The sequence below is a fragment of the Rattus rattus genome, chromosome 10 (genome assembly GCF_011064425.1).
Source record: "Rattus rattus isolate New Zealand chromosome 10, Rrattus_CSIRO_v1, whole genome shotgun sequence".
Taxonomy (NCBI): Eukaryota; Metazoa; Chordata; class Mammalia; order Rodentia; family Muridae; genus Rattus; species Rattus rattus.
Window position 1 is genome coordinate 56,438,742 of NC_046163.1, and position 19,046 is coordinate 56,457,787.

Sequence of the window (19,046 nt, forward strand, 5' to 3'; positions counted from 1 at the left end):
ACCTACCAGTAACTTTGAGTGACTGCGTTCCTCCTGGGCTGCTCTTAACTCTGGTTGGTGAGTCCACATGACCACATTTTTATGGCTCAGCTATCCTGTGGTGTCTCTCCTTCTCCCTTCTGCTTGTTTTCCTCTTCCATGGTAACTCCCTTCTGCTTCTCCTTCCTCTTCCTCATGGCCCAAAGCCCAGGAACCTAAACCCTGTATATGCCTCTTCTCCCCAGCTCGTGCCAGCTGACATGTTTATTTATCAGTCAGAATTAATTGGGTGCAGGGTTCCTCAGTGTCTTACCTGTAGACTCTGTCTTCTTTGTGGCAAAGAGATTTGGGGGACCCAAATTGCCACTAGAATACAAGTAGCCCACTGCACATAATATCAAAGGAACTGAATTTTAGTTGTTTTTCTTTTTAAAGCAATACAAACCAGATAGTTGAATCCACAACCAAACAGTGAGATGAAGAGTGGTTTGTGGTTTGTTATTGTTGTTGTTTTTATTAACATGAACTTTCACCTTCTTTCTTAGATTATCCTAGAGTATGAAGGAGACACATTTAAATCGTGGGATATACCGGAAGGTTGTAAAGTTCAAAACAAATCGTAAGTTTGTTGTTGTTGTTTTGCCCTATATATACATCCATTTCTTCCTACCTTGTAAAAATGACATTTATTCATGTAATGTAGATGCTCAGACTTCATTTAAACCTCCTTCCACTAAACAAGTGTGAAAAGAGGCGAGCTCACTTTGAAAGCAGAAGGAAAATGCACTAAGGAGGTTTGAATGAGAATAGTCCTCACCCCGACTGACCGCTCTTCCAGAGGCTATACATTTGCATGTTTAGTCCCCAGTCGACTGTTTGGAGGGATTAGGAGGTATTTAAGACAACCCTTGTTGGAATAGGCATGTTCTTGCTGGAGGAGGTGTGTCACTTGGGGTGGGACTTCAAGTCTCAGAAGCTCCTGCCAGGCCCAGTGTCTCTCCTGACCTGCTGTCTGTGGATCAGAATACACAGCTCTCAGCTACTGCTCCATACCTGTCTGCTCCCCACCGTGGTAGTAGACTAAGCCTTTGAAACTATAAGCAAGTCCCCAACTGCACGCTGTCTTGTAGACGAGTTGTCTTGGTCACAGTGTCTCCTCACAGCCGTGGAACGGCAGCTGGGGCAGTTACTATATTAGAGGACGTTTTTGTCTCTTATTCTAGCATCCAGTTAAATTGTTTATGCATAAAAGTTGTGGGTGAGTTTTTAACCAGTCTCTTATTCAGTTGCAATTCCTTCTTCTTGTCTGTTCTTCTGAACACCAGATCACCCAAGACATTGCTATACTGTAAAACGCCTGGTAATCACAAGATAAGCCCAATCAACATCAACGACGTAAGTTGATTTTATTGATGTTCTACTGAATCTTGAGAAGGAACCACAGTCACCTTCTCCTTTAGCTTTTCCACCACAAATTGTTTTAGTCATAACTAAAAAGAGCTGTTTTAAAGTTTCTGCAAGTCTGTCATTGTTTCTCGTGTCAGTATAAATTGTGAAATGATATTTGAATTTTACTCTGTTTCCAGTTTTTAATTGTTTGTTCACTCATTCATTCACTCACTCCCTCATTCGTTATGCCGAGGATTGAGCCAAGACCTTGTACGTTCTTAGAAGGGTTGCACCATTTCACTAGCACCGCAACCCAACGACTTAGCTTCTCCATCACTTAGAGGCTTGGTAATGCCACTCCTGGATGAATAAGTCTGAGTCAGACATTGCTTTGGTGACAGCCAAAACCAAAGGCAAATTTGAGACTTATTTTTAACTCCCCATCCCCTTCCTTCAATTCAAGAAAACATGTGAATGCAGATCAATAGCAGTGACATTGACTCTGCTGACGTGCAAAGCAGACAGACATTGATGACAACAGAAAGCATCTGCACGTATTGTAATACCCCGTATCCTGGGCGGTTGAGAACTGCTGGGCCAGAAGAGTGATGGAGTTGGGTGTCAACATGGGAGAAGAATATGACAGAGACCGTGAGAAGAGCAAGTTGCCAGACAAGTCTAGAACACAGAGAGAAGCTGAGGAGTTAATGAATATCCATTAATAAATCCTGATGTGCGGTTTCTTTCTGCCTTTGAGCATTTTTGTTCCCAGATGAAAGCATACATCCTAATTTAATTAATTTAATTTAATTTAAATTTAAATATGCCTTAGGCAGCACCCTATCTGTGCAGCTGCCTACCCTCCATGCTGCTAGAATCTATCATCCTATTGATAACTCCAGACTGTTAAACCCACTCTTTCTGTGTTTTATCTGGGCTGCTCTTAGCTACAACTGGCTTGCCCACAGGGCCAGGTTTTCCTCATTCTACCTTATGGAATCTCTCTCTCTCTCTCTCTCTCTCTCTCTCTCTCTCTCTCTCTCTCTCTCTCTCTCCTCCCTCCTCCCTCCCTCCCTCCCCTCCTTCTTCCCCCTCCTCCTTGTCCCTCCCTTCCCTCCCCATCCCCCTCCCTCCCTCTCTCTCCTGCACATTCTTCCTCTCCTCCTCCACACTTCTTGTATCCATGGTAGCTTCTCTACTTCTTTTCCTTGTGGTTCTCAAGCCCAGGAACCTAAACCCCATCTATCTCTCTTTTTCCCAACTATTGGCTGCCAGCATCTTTATTCACCAATCAGAATTAACTTGGGGGCAGGGTTCCAGAGGCTGCCTGCAGACTCCAGATTTTGGAGCATCATATTAAACAGTTAAAGACAAAACCTCAAAAGCCTTCTGTAGGTGTAATATTAATTCTAGTCTGAAATCTGTTTTCCTCTAAGGTAAGGAACAGTCCTCTGGGACATTTAGGCTTATATCCACATTTGAATCTATTTCAGATGTTACATATTTTTTCATCTGTATTTTCTCTTAGATGCAGGAAGATGAACGGCTCCTGACTGTGGATAGTTCTAACATTTGCTTCTTGTGGTATTACACAGTTGTGTAAGTAAAACACAATATAAAGGTAACTGAGGCACTCAGAGTATTTTGCTCTCACTTAAAAATCAACCACAAAAATGCTTCATCCACATCATGATTTGCATACAAATATCTATTCACCAACCAAGATATTCTCAAAGGTATTGCCAAAGTAGTGTTGAATTAGAAGTTATAAAAAATATAAAAAACTGGGGTTGGGGATTTAGCCCAGTGGTAGAGCGCTTGCCTAGGAAGCACAAGGCCCTGGGTTCAGTCCCCAGCTCCGAAAAAAAAGTACCAAAAAAAATGTGTATATATATATATATATATATATATATATATATATACAATTCGAGCCCTTACCGCATTTCCATATCTGTTTTTTCTTGTTGTTTTATTTTATCATTACCTTTATTTTATGTTCATTGGTATTTTGCTTGCATATGTCTGTGTGAGCGAGTTGGATCCCCATGGAATACAAGCCTCCATGTGGGTGCTGGAATCAAACTCGGGTTCTTTGAGAGAACTGAGCCATCTCTCCAGCCCCATCTGTCTGTTTTCATATAGGCTCTCCCTGTATACCTCTGCCTGAACTTAGCATATAGACCATGATGGCCTCCATCCTGCAGTGATCCTCTTGCCTCCGCCTCTGCAGGCCTGTGCCTACCAAGTGACCAACATTGTGCAGCTTGAGTTTTCTACACATTTTCCTTCTCTCAGTTTTCATGATGATGACAGGCATGTAAGAACCACCATCCCTATGTGATAGATAAGGATGTACGGATGTGCCTCTGTGTGGGTTGAATATGAGAACCAAACTGCAAGGGTGCTGGAAGACAGAGCCAGACTTGACCTGGCTTCTCAGACCACGGAGCTCATCTGTTTTCACAGTCCCCATCTTGCATCATTCTTCAGTCACCACTTAATACAGGAATGGGCGAGCATAACTGAAAGGAGGAAGCAGCTTGATAATACTTGATTAATTGTGCTGCAAAGCTATTCAATAAGTAAAAAGTATTCAGTGAGCAGAGACATGCTTTAGCATCAAGAGGAAGGTAGAATACATTTTGTACTTGAATGGAATGCACCTCTTTCTTTTTATCTACATCTGTTTTCTTAGAGGAAACCTTCCTCCCTCTTCCATAGTAATACCATGTGGTTCATGCGATTTATACAGTGACAATGCTGTACCACACTCTTCCCTTGCTGCATTAGCAGTCATCACACACCCTCAGCAGAAGCACTCAGAGCACTCGAGTTTATAGTAAGGCGGGGTTATTGACAGCAGCTTCCTCATCTTCTTCTTCATGTTGTGGCTCTTTAATATCAACCCCTCCAGAGTCTCACTAGGAAGCATGGTTTAAGTCTCTGACACTCATGAAAATGCCAGGCTTCTGTCCTCCTTCTCACTCACTGACCTCCTTTCCATGGGTTCTGAAACCACTGAACAATTGACAAGGGCAAATTTGCAAGTAAAAACTCCTGTTAGACCCTGTGAGATCTGAATTGAACCTCCTCCAGGACCTCTTGAATGAGACCCGTGGAGGCAGTGGTCGATGTAAAAGCAAGAGGAGTTTAATCATTTGTACATGTCAAGGTCATCCCACTTCAAGGGGAGACGACACTGAGCAGACTCTAACAGGGAGTTACGTACCTTGCAAACAACTGGGGCAGAATTCAAACAGTTGGTAACTAGGCAGGGTACTATTGATGGGGGTGAAGCGACCTTCAGGCTGACTTGTGGTCAATGGACCACTCTGGACTTTCTGGGGGGGGGGATGGTTGGGAGTGGGGGATGGGGGGTGGTTGGGAGTCACAGTGGCTTTGTCTGACCGTTTGGCTTGCAGTTGCTCTGGGAACTAAACTGGCCCTGCCCTCCCTGGAAGGGAGGGGTCTTTGTGCTTGGAGGTTCGTGGTGGGACTTTCCCACTGCCTTAGATTGACCCCAACTCTGGCCCTTTCAAGTCATGTTGGGAAATTAAATCTGCCATTGTGTCCAAATTGGCTACTTTTAAAGAGAAGATCTTGGGAGCTACCAGAGAGGAAAATCTATCTCAATGAACCTGAACTCTTGTTCTTGGGGTGGTTCTTGGGGACCACCCAAGTCCATATTGTAGTAGTTGGTATGGGGCTTTGAGAATGTGATAGGATTCCTTATGGATAGGATTAAGGCCTTTGATAGACACCCCCTACCCTATTCAGAGTGAAACACTATCATCTGTGAGCCAGGAAGTTTGGCCTACTCTAGGCAGTGAAGCTGACCCTATGCTGGTGATGTACTTACCAGCCCCTGGAACGAAGAGAAAATAAAGTTAAAGTCACCCATTTGGTGGTTTCACTATAGCGAACGGAATTAAGACCTTCAAGAACCCAGAGGGTCACTTACTGGTTTACCATTCTCACTTATGCACACTGAGTCCCAAGAGCTGAAACTAACCAAGATGAGCCTCCAGGCATCCCTGAACCAGCCCTGTGTCCTCCACACAGGCGAAACAGAAGTGCTCTCCAGGAAGTAGCCCAGACACTGCATAGAATCCTTTGGTGATGGGCAAATCCTTGCTTTTCTTTTAGAGGTCACCAAGCATGCTGTCAGTTTTACGTCAATTTTACACAAGCTAGAGTTGTCTGAAAGGAGAGAACCTCAACTCCTCAACTAAGAAAATGATTCTGCAAGATCTGGCTGTAGGGTTCTTTTTCAATTAGTGATGGGGCAGGGCTCAGCCCACCGTGGGCAGTGCCTCCCTGGGCAGGTGTCATGGGTTCTATAGAAAGCAGGTTGAGCACCAAGCCATGGGTAACAAGTCAGTAAGAAGCACCCTTCTATGTGTTTGCATAGGCTCCTGCCTCCAGGTTCCTGCCATGTTTGATTTGAGTTCCTGTCCTGACTTCTATCAATGATGAACTGTTGTATAGCCCTCCCCAAGTTGCTTTTGATCATAATGTCCATCACAGCACCAGTAGCCGTAACGAAGACACCAACTATATGATTGTACAATTTCTTTTTACTTTTGCGTTTTTAAGAAACCAAATCATTATGTTTGCTTTTCTGTGAATTACCTCCCTCTCTAGTCTTTTGTTTGTTTGTTTGTTTTTTAAATCCATCTGCGTTCAAGCAAGAATCTTTGGTTCCTCACTGTGATGCTGCTAGGCATATGTCTGTACGTACAGATGAGACCATGTACACTCTAGAGGGGCAGTTTTCAACTTCCCTAACTCTGCGTCTCTTTAATATAGTTCCTTGTGTTATGGTGACCCCAGTCATAAAATTATTTTCTTGCTACTTCATAGCTGTAATTTTGCTACTGTTATGAATCACAATGTAAGTATCTGTTAAATGTGGTGTCTGCTGTGAGACCCTGAGGGGGTTGAGAACCCCTGCGGTGCAGCCTGCCTGCAACGCTTTGTTCCTCAGAATGCTGTCTACTGATCTATCAGAGGCTAGGAAGGTTGTTAGAAGCAAAGAATACTAGGCCGATTCATTTGTCCTAGACCTGCTATAGGACTATTATTAACAAGACCTTGTATTGTTTGTACATATTCTGTAACTGGGGAGTTCTGATCTAAATATCAATTTCTCTAAAGCATGTACCACAAATACAACTACCTAAAGAGGAGGAGTAGAGTGCATGTGCTGGCCTCTAGGTTGAGTTCCTGGGAGAGGGAGGGAGAAAGCGGGGTGTGTGTGTGTGTGTGTGTGTGTGTGTGTGTGTGTGTGTGTGTGGAAGAGAGAGAGAGAGAGAGAGAGAGAGAGAGAGAGAGAGAGAGAGAGAGAGATGCATTATTCTAGATTATCCTCAAAAAGGCCTTCCAACTTTATCCATAGCCCCAAGACATAGAAAGCTCCCGTCCTATTACTGGCTCCCCAGAGACTGACGTGTGAAGCACTTCCCATCACCTTAGCTCGTAAACTTACACAGTGGATGTGAAATTATGTCACTTTACTGGTGTCTCAGGGTTTCATGGTGAAGAGACACCATGACCAAGGCAATTCTTATAAAGGACGTCATTTTATGGGGGCTGTCTTACAGGTTCTGAGGTTCAGTCCATTATCATCATGGCAGAGAAGTATGGCAGCGTCCAGGCAGGCCTGGTGCTGGAAGAGATTAGAGTTCTACATTCTGATCTGAAGACAAACAGAAATAGGCTGTCTCAGGGGGAGCTAGAAGGAGGGTCTCAGAGCCCATCCTCACAGTGACACACTTCCTCCACAAGGCCACACCCACTCCAACCATGACACACCCACTCCAACAAGGCCACACAAACTCCAGTGAGGTCACACCTACTCCAAAAAAGGCTACACCTAATAATATTGCCACTCCCTGGGCCAAGCAAATTCAAACCAAAGCAACTAGTTACTAACGACATTGAGTGTGTTTTACACTTCTGGGAAATGCTCTTCTTTGTTAAGTATACTGCTCCATTTTTAAGATATTTTTCTTTTTCATAGTAGTTTATAAGACTTTTTTTTACATTACTAATTCATGATCGCACAACATGTGTTTAGATTATTTGATATATCAGTTTTTTATACACTGTTATTTATGCTCCGTATTATTTACAGAGGTCCTTAATATTGCAAAACAATTTTTAAATTCTTCCTTTGTGAGTTTTGCCTACTAAAATCCATTTAAGAAAAACTTCTGGGTTTGGAGAGATGACTCAGTGGTTAGGAGCACTGACTGCTCCTCCAGAGGTCCTGAGTTCAAATCCCAGCAACCACACAGTGGCTCACAACCATCTGTAATGGGATCTGATGCCCTCTTCTGGTGTCTGAAGGCAGCTACAGTGTACTCACGTACATGAAATAAGTAAATCTCAACAAAAAAAAAAAAAAGAAAGAAAATTTTCTTTCCCTGCAAGATCACATTCTTCTATATTAAGTTTTTTTTTTCTATAAAATTCTTAATTTGCACAGAGAGTGGTGGTGCATACCTTTAATCCCAGCACTTGAGAGGCAGAGGCAGATGGATCTCTATGAGTTCGGGGCCAGCCTGGTCTACAGAGTGAGATCCAGAACAGCCAAAGCTACACAGTGAGACCCTATCTTGAACCCCTCCTCCAAAAGAAAAAAAATATTCTTATTCCTATCCTATTAATTCTTGGAACAAGCTTCAAGGTAGAAAGTCACTTCTGTTTTTAGACATGAATAATTGATTTTCATACCAATTTACTGAATAATGTGCCATAGTGTCTGCTTCTTCATAGCACAGTTTTCTATATATACCTGGCCTCCCGGGCTGGCCATTCCCTTTAGCTGACCTATTTGCCTCTATGTTATCTTTGTTACTGTTTGTTTGCTGGTTTGTTTTCAATTTAGTCTTTAGATCCACTTCCAAGGTATCAGATGTCTTTATGACACTTTGTTTTTGTATTTTATGTGTATGCGTGTTTGTTTTGCATGTGTATCTGTGCATACATGTGAAGTATCTGAGGAAGCCAGAAGAGGGCACTGGATGCCCTGAGGCTGCAGTTACAAATGGTCCTGAGCTACCTTGTGGGTGCTGGGAACTGGAGCCTGTACCTCTGGAAGAGCAGCCAGGCTCTCTCTGCAGCCATCTTTGTGATATTTTCAAAGTAGGTTTTAATAGATTCTCTTCCCTGCCCTCCTGTTCCTTCATTTTCGTTCTCATGTGGTCTCCCCAAAGCTCCTTTTCCCTCTTACGTCACGTTTCCTTTTGTAACCTCTCCCATCCCACACTTTTTGAAACCCTCTCTTGACCGCCTTTCTAATTGTATAGGCTTTACACAGACACAACACACACATACACATACACACACACACCACACATACCATACACTCACATACACCATACATATACCACACATACCACACACTCACACACACCATATACACACATCATATACACAGCACACACTCATACAGACCATACACTCATACACACACATTCACACACATCCACACCACACATACTACATGCTCACATACACATACCCATATATCACCCACTCATAAACACACCACACACACACACACACATATCACATAATCATACACAGACATGCCATACATACATTCATACACACACCACACACCCAAATACACACACCACATACTCATACATATACCACACTCACACACCACACACATACCCCACAAGCTGAGATCCACATATGGAAAACATTATGAAGTATTTCTTTTTCTGGGTTGTCACCCCTGTCCTTTATTGGGAAACCCCTGTTTTTATTTTGTTGCTGTTTGTCTTTTTTGTTTTTTCAGTGCCAGGGATCAAACCTAAGGCCTTTTACAGTCTGCTATTCAGCTCCACCCTCCAGCCCTGGACTTTTAGACACAAGGTCGTGGTAGTAGTACCCGGTGGCTTTGACCTCGTGATTCTCCTGCCTGGTCCTGGTCCTAAGTGGCAGGATTGCAGGCCAGAGCCACCATACCTGGTTCCAGCCACTCAATCATCTTTGTTTTCCTCCCTGTAGATCTTTGAATTTGGTTTGTAAAATTCTACAAAATCCCTTGTTGGGATTTTATTTTCATTTTATTTCTGTGGTACTTGGGATTGAGTCGGGGATCCACATTTGGTAGACAAATGCTCTATCACTCAATTGTGCCTGTGTCCCAGGGTTTGTATTGTAATTTACTGTACCTTGATATTATAATTGATGGGGAATATTCCCACTCAAGAATAATATAAAAAAATTCCATCTTTTTGGTCATTTTATATGTCAATAAAATTTTGTTGATTTTATTTTTATTCAGGTATGTGACTATCATATTACTTTTTCTGACTTCTCATTTCTTTCATATTGTAAACAAACAAGCACAGCCCCATTATCAGTATGGCCTCCCAGAGTGGCATATTTATTTTAATCAATAAGCCAACATCAGTGTTTACGCTCCGAAAGGCTAGGGCTTGCATTACCAGTCCAGTCTTAGTACTGTGTTTTCCACGAGCATAGACAAATGCATAATGGTGGTCTCCCCACCGTCCTGGTACCACCTACTCTTAGCATCCTGAAGTACTTACACTCCACACAAGCTGCATTCTTCTCTTCTACCTGGCCCCTAGATATCACATTTTAAAAAATTACCTCTTCCTATAGGTTCTGATTTTCTACAATGATAGTTGGAATTATACAGTATGTTGTAAACTGGCTTCTTTTACTCGGTAGTATATATTTATTTAATATTCAAACAATTTGGCCCTCCATGATCACAAATGAGTGATGGGCCCTTTGGTAAATCATTATGAAACATAGGGTTTGTTTTTGGTTTATCAAAGTCTTTATATCTCTGTACCAAAACGTAAAGACAACATGCAAAGGCTTAGACACAATGTATCTTGCTTTCAGCCATCTTGGCCCCTGTGGAGGCCTGCTGGAAGCAGAACTTCTAAAAGGCGGATATACCAGGAAGGCTGTGGTGCAAGGCCACTTTTCCTGGCTAGGAGTGAGGTCTCTGAAGCCAAAGAGAGCACAGGGCTCTTCGTAAACCTGAAGGTGTCTATGCCCGAGATGAAACTGAATCGCACTTGGCCAAGAGATGTGCTTATGTGTATAAAGCAAAAATCAGTGCAGTGACTCCTGGGAGCAAACCAAACAAAACCAGAGTGGTCCGGGGAAAGCAACTCGGGCCCGAGAAATGGCCTGTTTTGTGCCAAATTCTGAAGCAGCCTTCCTGCGAAGGCCACTGGACAGAGTCCATGTGATGCCCTACCTTTCCCGGACTCACCTTAATGAGAAGTCAATAAGTAATGGAAATTTCTTTACAAAGATCAAGGAAGAAACATGCATATTGAAGATATTGCATTCCAACAAATGTTTCATATGATGTTTATTAAAACGTATTTCCTTTTTTTCCCCACAGAAACGTTTTTTCCAACTTAAGCCAGGTAACTTCGTCAGTTTTACATTTCTCCCGAATGTTGCTACTCCGAGGTCTGCCTCTCTTCATTATTGGTGTTTCCAGGAATCCCCCAAAGTGCTTTTGCCATAAGTGTTCCATAGAGTGGCAGTGCTCAAAGTATGTTTGAAGACCCTTTGGGTTGTCGGGAGGGCCTAGTCAGGGTGGGCTTCTCTCCAGCAGCCTTCCTAAATAGCAGAAAGGATTGATTGCTCAAGTGTCTTCTGCTGAAACAAAGAAGAGATTTTGAAACTCTTTGCAGACGTTGGAGGGTCAGGGAGCATTCATAAAATACTTTAGCATGTAATGTGCTAGTCGCGGTTATACAAATCATCATTGTGTGTTCTTAGTTTGATTACGTGCTGCCTATTGATAAATCTAACCCAGTCAATACAAGAGCCTTGCAGGAGCTAGGCATGGTTTGCACACTGAGTAGTCAGGCAGCTGAGCCCAGTCATCATAAAAATCGTGCATTTGAGGCCAGCCTGAGCCACAAAGTGAGCTCTTGTATAAAAAACATTAAGCGAAATTAAGTTCCGAAGGCTGGAGATGTGGCTTATTTGGCGGCGCACTTTTCTGGCAAGCGCAAAGCCCGCGGGTCACTCCCCAGCACCACCTAACTTGGGTGTGGTAGCTGGCCCATGCCTGTTAAGTCCGCACTCCAGAGCTCAGCACTCCAGGTCCAGAGTTCAAAGTTATCTTCAGCTTCACAGTGAGTTCAGGCAGCTGATGATGTCAAATACTATCTACGACATAGAACAATCAGTTTGGGGCAGCATGGCAAGACACTGGCTAAAACACTGTACCAAAACAAAAATCAAAAACAAACACCAAAAAACCAAAAACCTCTTGCTCCTCTCACCCTCTTCCCCTCTGTCCCTTCTCTCTCCATTCCCCTCCCCCAACTCTCCACATGCTCATGGTCAGCCTCTTCTCTCTCTCCTTTTTCTCTGCCTCACTACTCTCTTGATTCCCCTTCTCATGCCCTTTATAAGTCTAGATTTTCTATGCTGGGCACTGGTGTTACACTCCTCTCATCCCAGCACTCAGGAAGCAGAGACAGGGAGATCTCTGAGTTCAAGGCCAGCCTGTTCTACGGAGCAAGTTTGGGGACATCCAGGGCTACAAAACCAAAAAACCAAAACAAAACAAAAACAACGAAACAAAGCAAAAGCAGAGCTTTGGGGAGCCCAAATTCAATTAAAGACATTGGGAAGAAAATTTACTAATACTTTGAAAGGTGCCTGCGACAGATGATTTCATTGGAGTTCTTGCTAGCCTTTAAAAAAAAACAACTGATGTTATTGATGCCCCAGCAGGTTATGAATTCCTAATGTCAATCTTGTCTTCATCTGTGTGTTGGCTGCATAATAACAGCAGCACAAGTTCCTACCCTCAGTTTTGTGTCATTGCAGCTTGTTTTAAAACATTATATAAAGTCCCTTATCCGGTTTATAAATCCAGCAAAATTCTAAAATCTAAAACCAGACACAGTTCTAAACCTTGACATGTTCAAAACATTCCAGTGTTCAAAACTTTGGAATAAAACAGCGACAAAAAGCCTCTACCAGAAGAAGCCTGGTGACCAATCCCAAAACCTACCTAAGTGAGGAAGGAGAGAGGCAATTCCACACAATTATCCTCTTTTCTCCACACGTGCACCATGACATACAACAACCACCAACTGGATATATCACGCACACAACACACAACACACAACACACAACACAGACACAAATGCACAAGAATAAATACAAATTTAAAATATGTGTCTAGAAGATATAAACCAATAACGTGTATGCTATGTTGGTATTATACATCCCAGGAATCTGTCAGCATCACCTAGACTATCATCAAAATAAAACATACAAAATATCATCACAGTACTTAGGGACTTTCCCCAAGATTTTCCAGACAGAAAGACTTCATTCCTATATTTAAGAACTATGACAAAAGCAAGTAAGAGGAGCCTCCAGCTCAACTCACCACGACAGAACAGCCAGCACAGCTAAGAGACGCGCCGGAAGGTCAGACCACGTCAGTAACTAGCTCAGATGTGTCTAAAATAACTCCCAGGAGTCAGCAAATACTCCAATGCAATGAACACATTTAATATAATAACCACTGAAAACACCGTAGTTAATATAGCATATCGTGTCCCCATTCCAAACACACAGAGCATTCAGCAGACTGGAGACTTCGACAAAGGACTAAGACAGTGGGCCATGTAGTCTGTAATCACCAGGCCTTTAAAAAATCTTTGTCAAATTCAATTTTATTTTGTTTCGTTTTCCTCACTCCCTAGGCAACCCAAGCTGGCCTTGGACTTACAATTCTCCTGCCTCCACTTCAAGAATGCTGGGGTTATCTCCATCTTATTCTTCATATGTGGGTGTTTGCCTGCAGGTCTGTATGTGCACCATGCACATGCAGCGCCTGTGGAAGCCAGAAGAGGGCGCCCATTCCCCTGGAGTTATAGATGGCTGCAAATCTCCAAGTGGGTGCATTAAAGCTGGCCTCTGGTAGAGCAGTTGGTCCTCTTAACCGCTAAGATCTCTACAATCCCCATATGATGGAGATTTTAAGTACATGTGTTCATGGGTCATGAAAGAAGTCAAAATGAAAATTACAAAGTATTTGGAACAAAATAATTAGGCCCTCCAGGCATATATAGAAGGACAAGGACAATCCTCCCCATCCTAACAACAGCTTAGAAGGAGACATGCACAGGCAGTGACAGTGGACCTTGAACACAGGGAGGGGCTCTCACATTTTGTCTTAAGACAAAAACAGAGCAAAACCACACCAAAATACCATTCCCATCCAAATGAACAGCACAGGATGGAGGTGGAAGGAGAGAGGGAATGAGCTCTCACACAGAGCCACGAGCTAAACTGCTGTGCAGTAGCTTGGAAAATCAGAATGTGGCGCTAATGAGAAGACACTGTGTGTGTGTGGGTGTGTCTGTGTCTGTGTGTGTGTCTGTGTGTCTGTGTGTGTCTGTGTGTGTGTGTCTGTGTGTGTGTGTGTCTGTGTCTGTGTGTGTCTGTGTGTCTGTGTCTGTGTGTGTGTGTCTGTGTGTGTGTGTGTGTGTGTGTGTGTGTGTGTGTGTGTGTGTGTGTGTGTGTGTGTGTGTGTCTGTGTGTGTGTGTATGTGTGTGTGTGTGTGTGGTGTGTGTGTGTGTGTCTGTGTGTCTGTGTGTGTGTGTGTCTGTGTGTGTGTGTGTCTGTGTGTCTGTGTGTGTGTGTGTCTGTGTGTGTGTGCAAGTGTGTGTGTGTGTGTGTGTGTGTGTGTCTGTGTGTGTGTCTGTGTGTGTCTGTATGTGTGTGTGTCTGTGTGTGTCTGTATGTGTGTGTGTGTGTGTGTGTGTGTGTGTCTGTGTGTCTGTGTGTGTCTGTGTGTGTGTGTGTGTGTGTGTGTGTCTGTGTGTGTGTGTGTGTGTGTGTGTGTGTGTGTGTGTGTGTGTGTGTGTTTTCAGGCTGGGTTGATCCCTGGAATCAAGTTTCCTAGTTAGGGTTTTCTACTTGAGCCACCCTATAGTCATCCGGCGGGAAAGCATAACATTGATAAACTGCCTAGACCTGATTGACTGGTTTTTTGCAGGAACATTATGAAGCATGTTTGTATTAAAAGTAGGAAAGATGTTATCTTTGCTGATTCTATACAAAGGTTTTCAGAATTTACAGAAACAGAGGCAATGACTAGTTGGTTACCTGTAGACTCGTGGGAACTGGATGATGGGAAGAAGAAGGATTTTATTGTTGTCATTCTATTTTAAATATAATTTGCTGGGCCTGAGAGATGGCTCAGTGGTTAAGAGCACTGACTGCTCTTCCAGAGGTCCTGAGTTCAATTCCCAGCAACCACATGGTGGGTTACAATCATCCGTAATGGGATCTGATGCCCTCTTCTGTGGTCTGATGATAGTGATGTGTACTCACATATGTAAGATAAATAAAATCTTGTTAAAAAATATAAAAAATAATTTGCTTTTGCCTGTGTAAATAAATTATTCAAGAAAAAAATAAGAAAACAGAAACCCTCTCTACAAAAAAACCAAAGCAGAACAACCCTCAAAGCCATCTGTCTCTGTTGAAATCCCATATATGTGAGATATGAGGGATAAGTTACTGTAAAACACTGTGGGGTATGGAGGAAGGCTGCCATGTCTGTTTACAGAGGGAAAGATTCCTGATCACTAGCACAGAACGTTGTCCTCGGTTCCTAAGATACAGAACTTCATGGACCTTTGTATTGTTTCAGTTATTAAAACTGCAAACACTGCTTTTGACATTTTAAAATACAAAATAGTGAAAACTTTTTTACTTCTTTTTTACATGTATGCATATTTTACTTTTATGAATCTCCACATACATTTCCTCCTTTGGTTCCTGTAGAGGCAACAGAGGACATTGGATCCTTTGAAACTGGAGTTAGAGATAATCGTGAGCCACAATGTAGGTGCTGGGAATTGAACCCAAGTCTCTCTGAACATCCAGTGCTCTTAACCAATTAATTCTCCAATACCAATAATGAAAACTTGAGTTAAGAACATTTTGAGTGATTTTTGCCCCGACAATAAATGAAACTGGAGGAGTTTTATTCATATATTTTAATTCTTTGATAATTATATCTACATATAATATATTTTGTTTGCACTCAATCTTATCCATCCTTTAACTACTCCAAGATAAACTCTCTACCCCACCCGCTCCTAACTTAGTTTTTTCTCTCTTTTTTATAACCCTCAAAGCCCAATTTGTGCCTCTTCTGGTTTTTTTTTTCGTAGATTATTACCATATGGGTATATGATCCAGAAAATGCCAGCCCTGAGGAGCTGCAGTGGACTGCAAAGGAACCATCAGTGGTCAGTACCAATACCATCATTCATAGGATCACACGGGCTGCCTGTCTTTTTCTGAGGACTGAGTTTATGCTATAATCAATTGATAGTATTTCAAGTTTCCTGAGGCCAGTGTAAAACAATTATATACCTCTCTCATCATTGTTGAAGAGATGGATCCATTGTGTGCTTTAAGGATGCCCTGTGAGTATCTCTGTTGAAGCCATGCCTCAAAAACATAGCTAAGCTGTAACATAGCAAATACGTCAGCCCTGTCTTATATTCGTTACAAATTTACTGCTTTGAAGATCTGAATTTTGCACTCTATTTCAATGTAAAACGTATGGAGAAATAATCAGTATAGACAGTTGTTCTTGTGTGTGTGTTTTGTGTGTGTATATATGTATATGTGTGTGTATCTGTGTGTGTGTATGTGTGTGTAGGTGTGTGCGTGTGCTTGTGTGTGCATGTAAGATATGTTGGGGGTGGAGACATGCCAGGGTGTGTGTGTAGAGGCCAGGAAACAGCTTTGTGGAGTTGGACCTCTTTCTCCTTTATTTGGATTCTAGGGATTGAACTTTGGTTCTCAGCCTTCAGAGGTATATTTTGACTGGCCCCAGGCCCTTGGTCAATAACTCTTTGTAATGCTGTCTAAGACCAATCATTGGCCTAGTTATCTTTTCACTTGATTGTTTAACAGGCCACCTATTTCACATTTAAAGCTTCCTACTATTTAAAACTGTATTCACATTTGTGTTCTAATTGAGCATGGTATCTATATTAAAATAGAAAGCTAGTGTGGTATGTTTTTTTGTTTCTTGGTTAACAAGTAGAAGGGAAATGTGAAAATATCCAACTATTTGTCTGCCCTTGAAATACAGGCACTTCATATGAAGCTTTGGAACGAGATTTCAAATACAAGGGTCATATCTCCTTACCTTCCATTAATTTGCTAAATAAATTTTAATTTTAAAATGACAATTATTGCAAAGATGGTTCCTCCTGTTATTACCTTATACTTAAATATTGGTCACAAGTTATGAAATGTTGATACTTTGTTATTAACTAAGGCCTATATTGGTCTTTCCTCCGCTTTCTCCCATGCTTCCTTCTGTTCCCAAATCCCACTGGTGTAGCACTTTGCATTTGGTTGCCCAGTTTCCCCTTAGTTGTAAGTCTCTACATGTTTCCTGTGACCTTGACAGTTTTGAAGATTCCCAGTCAGGTGTTTTGAAGAATGTCAATAGGTCGAGACTTTTCTCACAGTGAGACTGGAGTGAGCTGTCTCGAAGAGAAATGCCACAAAGGCCCAGAGCTGTTACCATCAGAGCATGCCGAGGGTCTGTGCTAGCAGTGTGGCACAGCACTGTGTGTGCATGCAGTGCTTGACACAGCACACATGTGGAGATCAGAGGACAATTGTTCTTCCATCACATGTGTCCCAGGTCATCAGGCATGGTGGAAAGTTCCTTTATCTGCCATTTCTTGGGTTCATACTCCACGTACTTTTTTTTTTAATGTGTTTTGCCTGTATGTATGTATGATACATACATGCATGTATGTCAGTGTGATGGTGTCAGACTGTAACTGGAGTCATAGACAGTTGTGAGCTGCCATGTGGGTCTGTTCACAGCAATAAAACCCTGACTAAGACAGTCCTCTTGAAAGGCAGTCCGTGCTCTTAGCTGCTGAGCCCGCGTTCCAGCCTACACTCACTTTCTTGTTTTTTTGTTTTTTTCTTTTCTTTTTTTTCGGAGCTGGGGACCGAACCCAGGGCCTTGCGCTTGCTAGGCAAGCGCTCTACCACTGAGCTAAATCCCTAACCTACACTCACTTTCTTAAAGCAGTTTGCATAATATAATTTTTTATAACTTTTTTTTTCTGTGTGGAAGATTTGTGTTACTCTGACATGTTTTATTGCTCAATGCTTTGTCAGTATAGATGTATGTACCTGTTACATATGTTGGAACCGTGACATAGTCCCAACATTGGTTTGCCTTGATCTGATTTTAACCCTTGCAGGGATTTGATCAGTCCAGGGAGTGGCACTATCATGAGTTCTGGCCTTATTGGAGGAAGTGTGTCACTGTAGTGGTGGGCGATGAGATCCACCTCCTCCTAACCATGTGGGAGCCAGTCTGCTCCTGGCTTTCTTTGGAGGAAGATCTAAACTTTCTGCTCTTTCTCCAGCACTATGCCTACCTGGACACAGCCTTAGTGCTATGATGATGATGGACTACACCTCTGAAGCTGTAAGCCAGCTCCAGTTAAATGTTGTTTCTTGTAAGAGTTGCCTTGGTCATGGTGTCTTTTCACAGCAATGGAAACCCTAAGATAACCTTTTTTCCCCTACACTTTGGCACTCTAAAATGCCCCAAGCCTATCTTGTAGACTGTATTATGAATCAAGATCTGTTCATAAGTGTATGTGTTGATATTTGGTGGCTGTAAAGTTTGGATAAGAATGGTCCCCATAGGATCATATATTGGATCAGGTAGTAGCACTACTTGAGGAAGAGTAGGAGATGTGGCCTTGTAGGAATAGGTGTTGCCGTTAAGGTTTCAAAAGCCCAAGATGGGCCCACTGTCTCTCTTCCTGCTGCCTGTGACTCTGGATGTAGAACTCTCAGAGACTTCTTCAGCATCAGGTCTGCCTATGAGTAACCATGCTCCCTGTGATGATAATGGCGTAAACACCTGAAACTGTAAGCAAGCCCCAACTAAATGCTGTCCTTTATAAGAGTTGCCTTGGTCATGGTGTGTCTTCATAGCAATAGAACAGTGACCAAGGAAGAAGTAGGTACCAGGGATTGGGGTTGTGCTGTGACAGGCATGATAATGTTAATTGTTGGCAAAGGGTGGACTTTGGGACCGTACTTCGGAGTAGAGAGGTGCTTGAATGTTTTATTAAGCTGGGCTTAACAAGCCATAGTTGTTAGGAATGTTAAAAAAAAACAAAAAAACAAAAAAACAAAAAAAACAAACAGGCTTGCTGAGAGCAAAGTAGGTTATGATGGCCTAGCTCACGGGATTTCAGAGAAGAAGAATATTAGTAAGTGGCCAACAGATGATGCTTGTGTATTTTGGTGAAGAATGTGGATGCCTCTTGCCCCTTTCTGAAAAATCTGCCTGAGGCTAAATGGAAGAGTTTTAAATTCATGGTGTCGGCAGAGGAAATTTCAAGACAGCCTAGTATTAAGTTCTGTCATTGGTTATTAGTGGTTACTCTTATGCAGATCTATCATGAAAAAGAGCAAGCTGAGCAGGGAAAAATACAAAATGTATAGTTTGAAAAGAGAAGGAGGACCAGGAAATGTAATTGAGCTTAAATCCTTGGTTCAAGAAGACAAAAAAACTTTAAAGGAAAGCCGGATGCTAAGTGGAATA

The 19,046-nt window shown here is 42.4% G+C and overlaps 1 protein-coding gene across 1 annotated transcript in view; it reads left to right on the plus strand.

Moving 5' to 3' along the window:
- Catspere (catsper channel auxiliary subunit epsilon) overlaps nucleotides 1–19,046 on the plus strand; it is a 117,312-nt gene that overhangs the window by 19,306 nt on the left and 78,960 nt on the right. Inside the window, exons 2-3 of the mRNA XM_032914676.1 lie at nucleotides 1,305–1,374; nucleotides 15,607–15,684. Of these exons, the coding sequence (XP_032770567.1) occupies nucleotides 1,305–1,374; nucleotides 15,607–15,684 (148 nt within the window). The remainder of the gene's footprint in view (nucleotides 1–1,304; nucleotides 1,375–15,606; nucleotides 15,685–19,046) is intronic.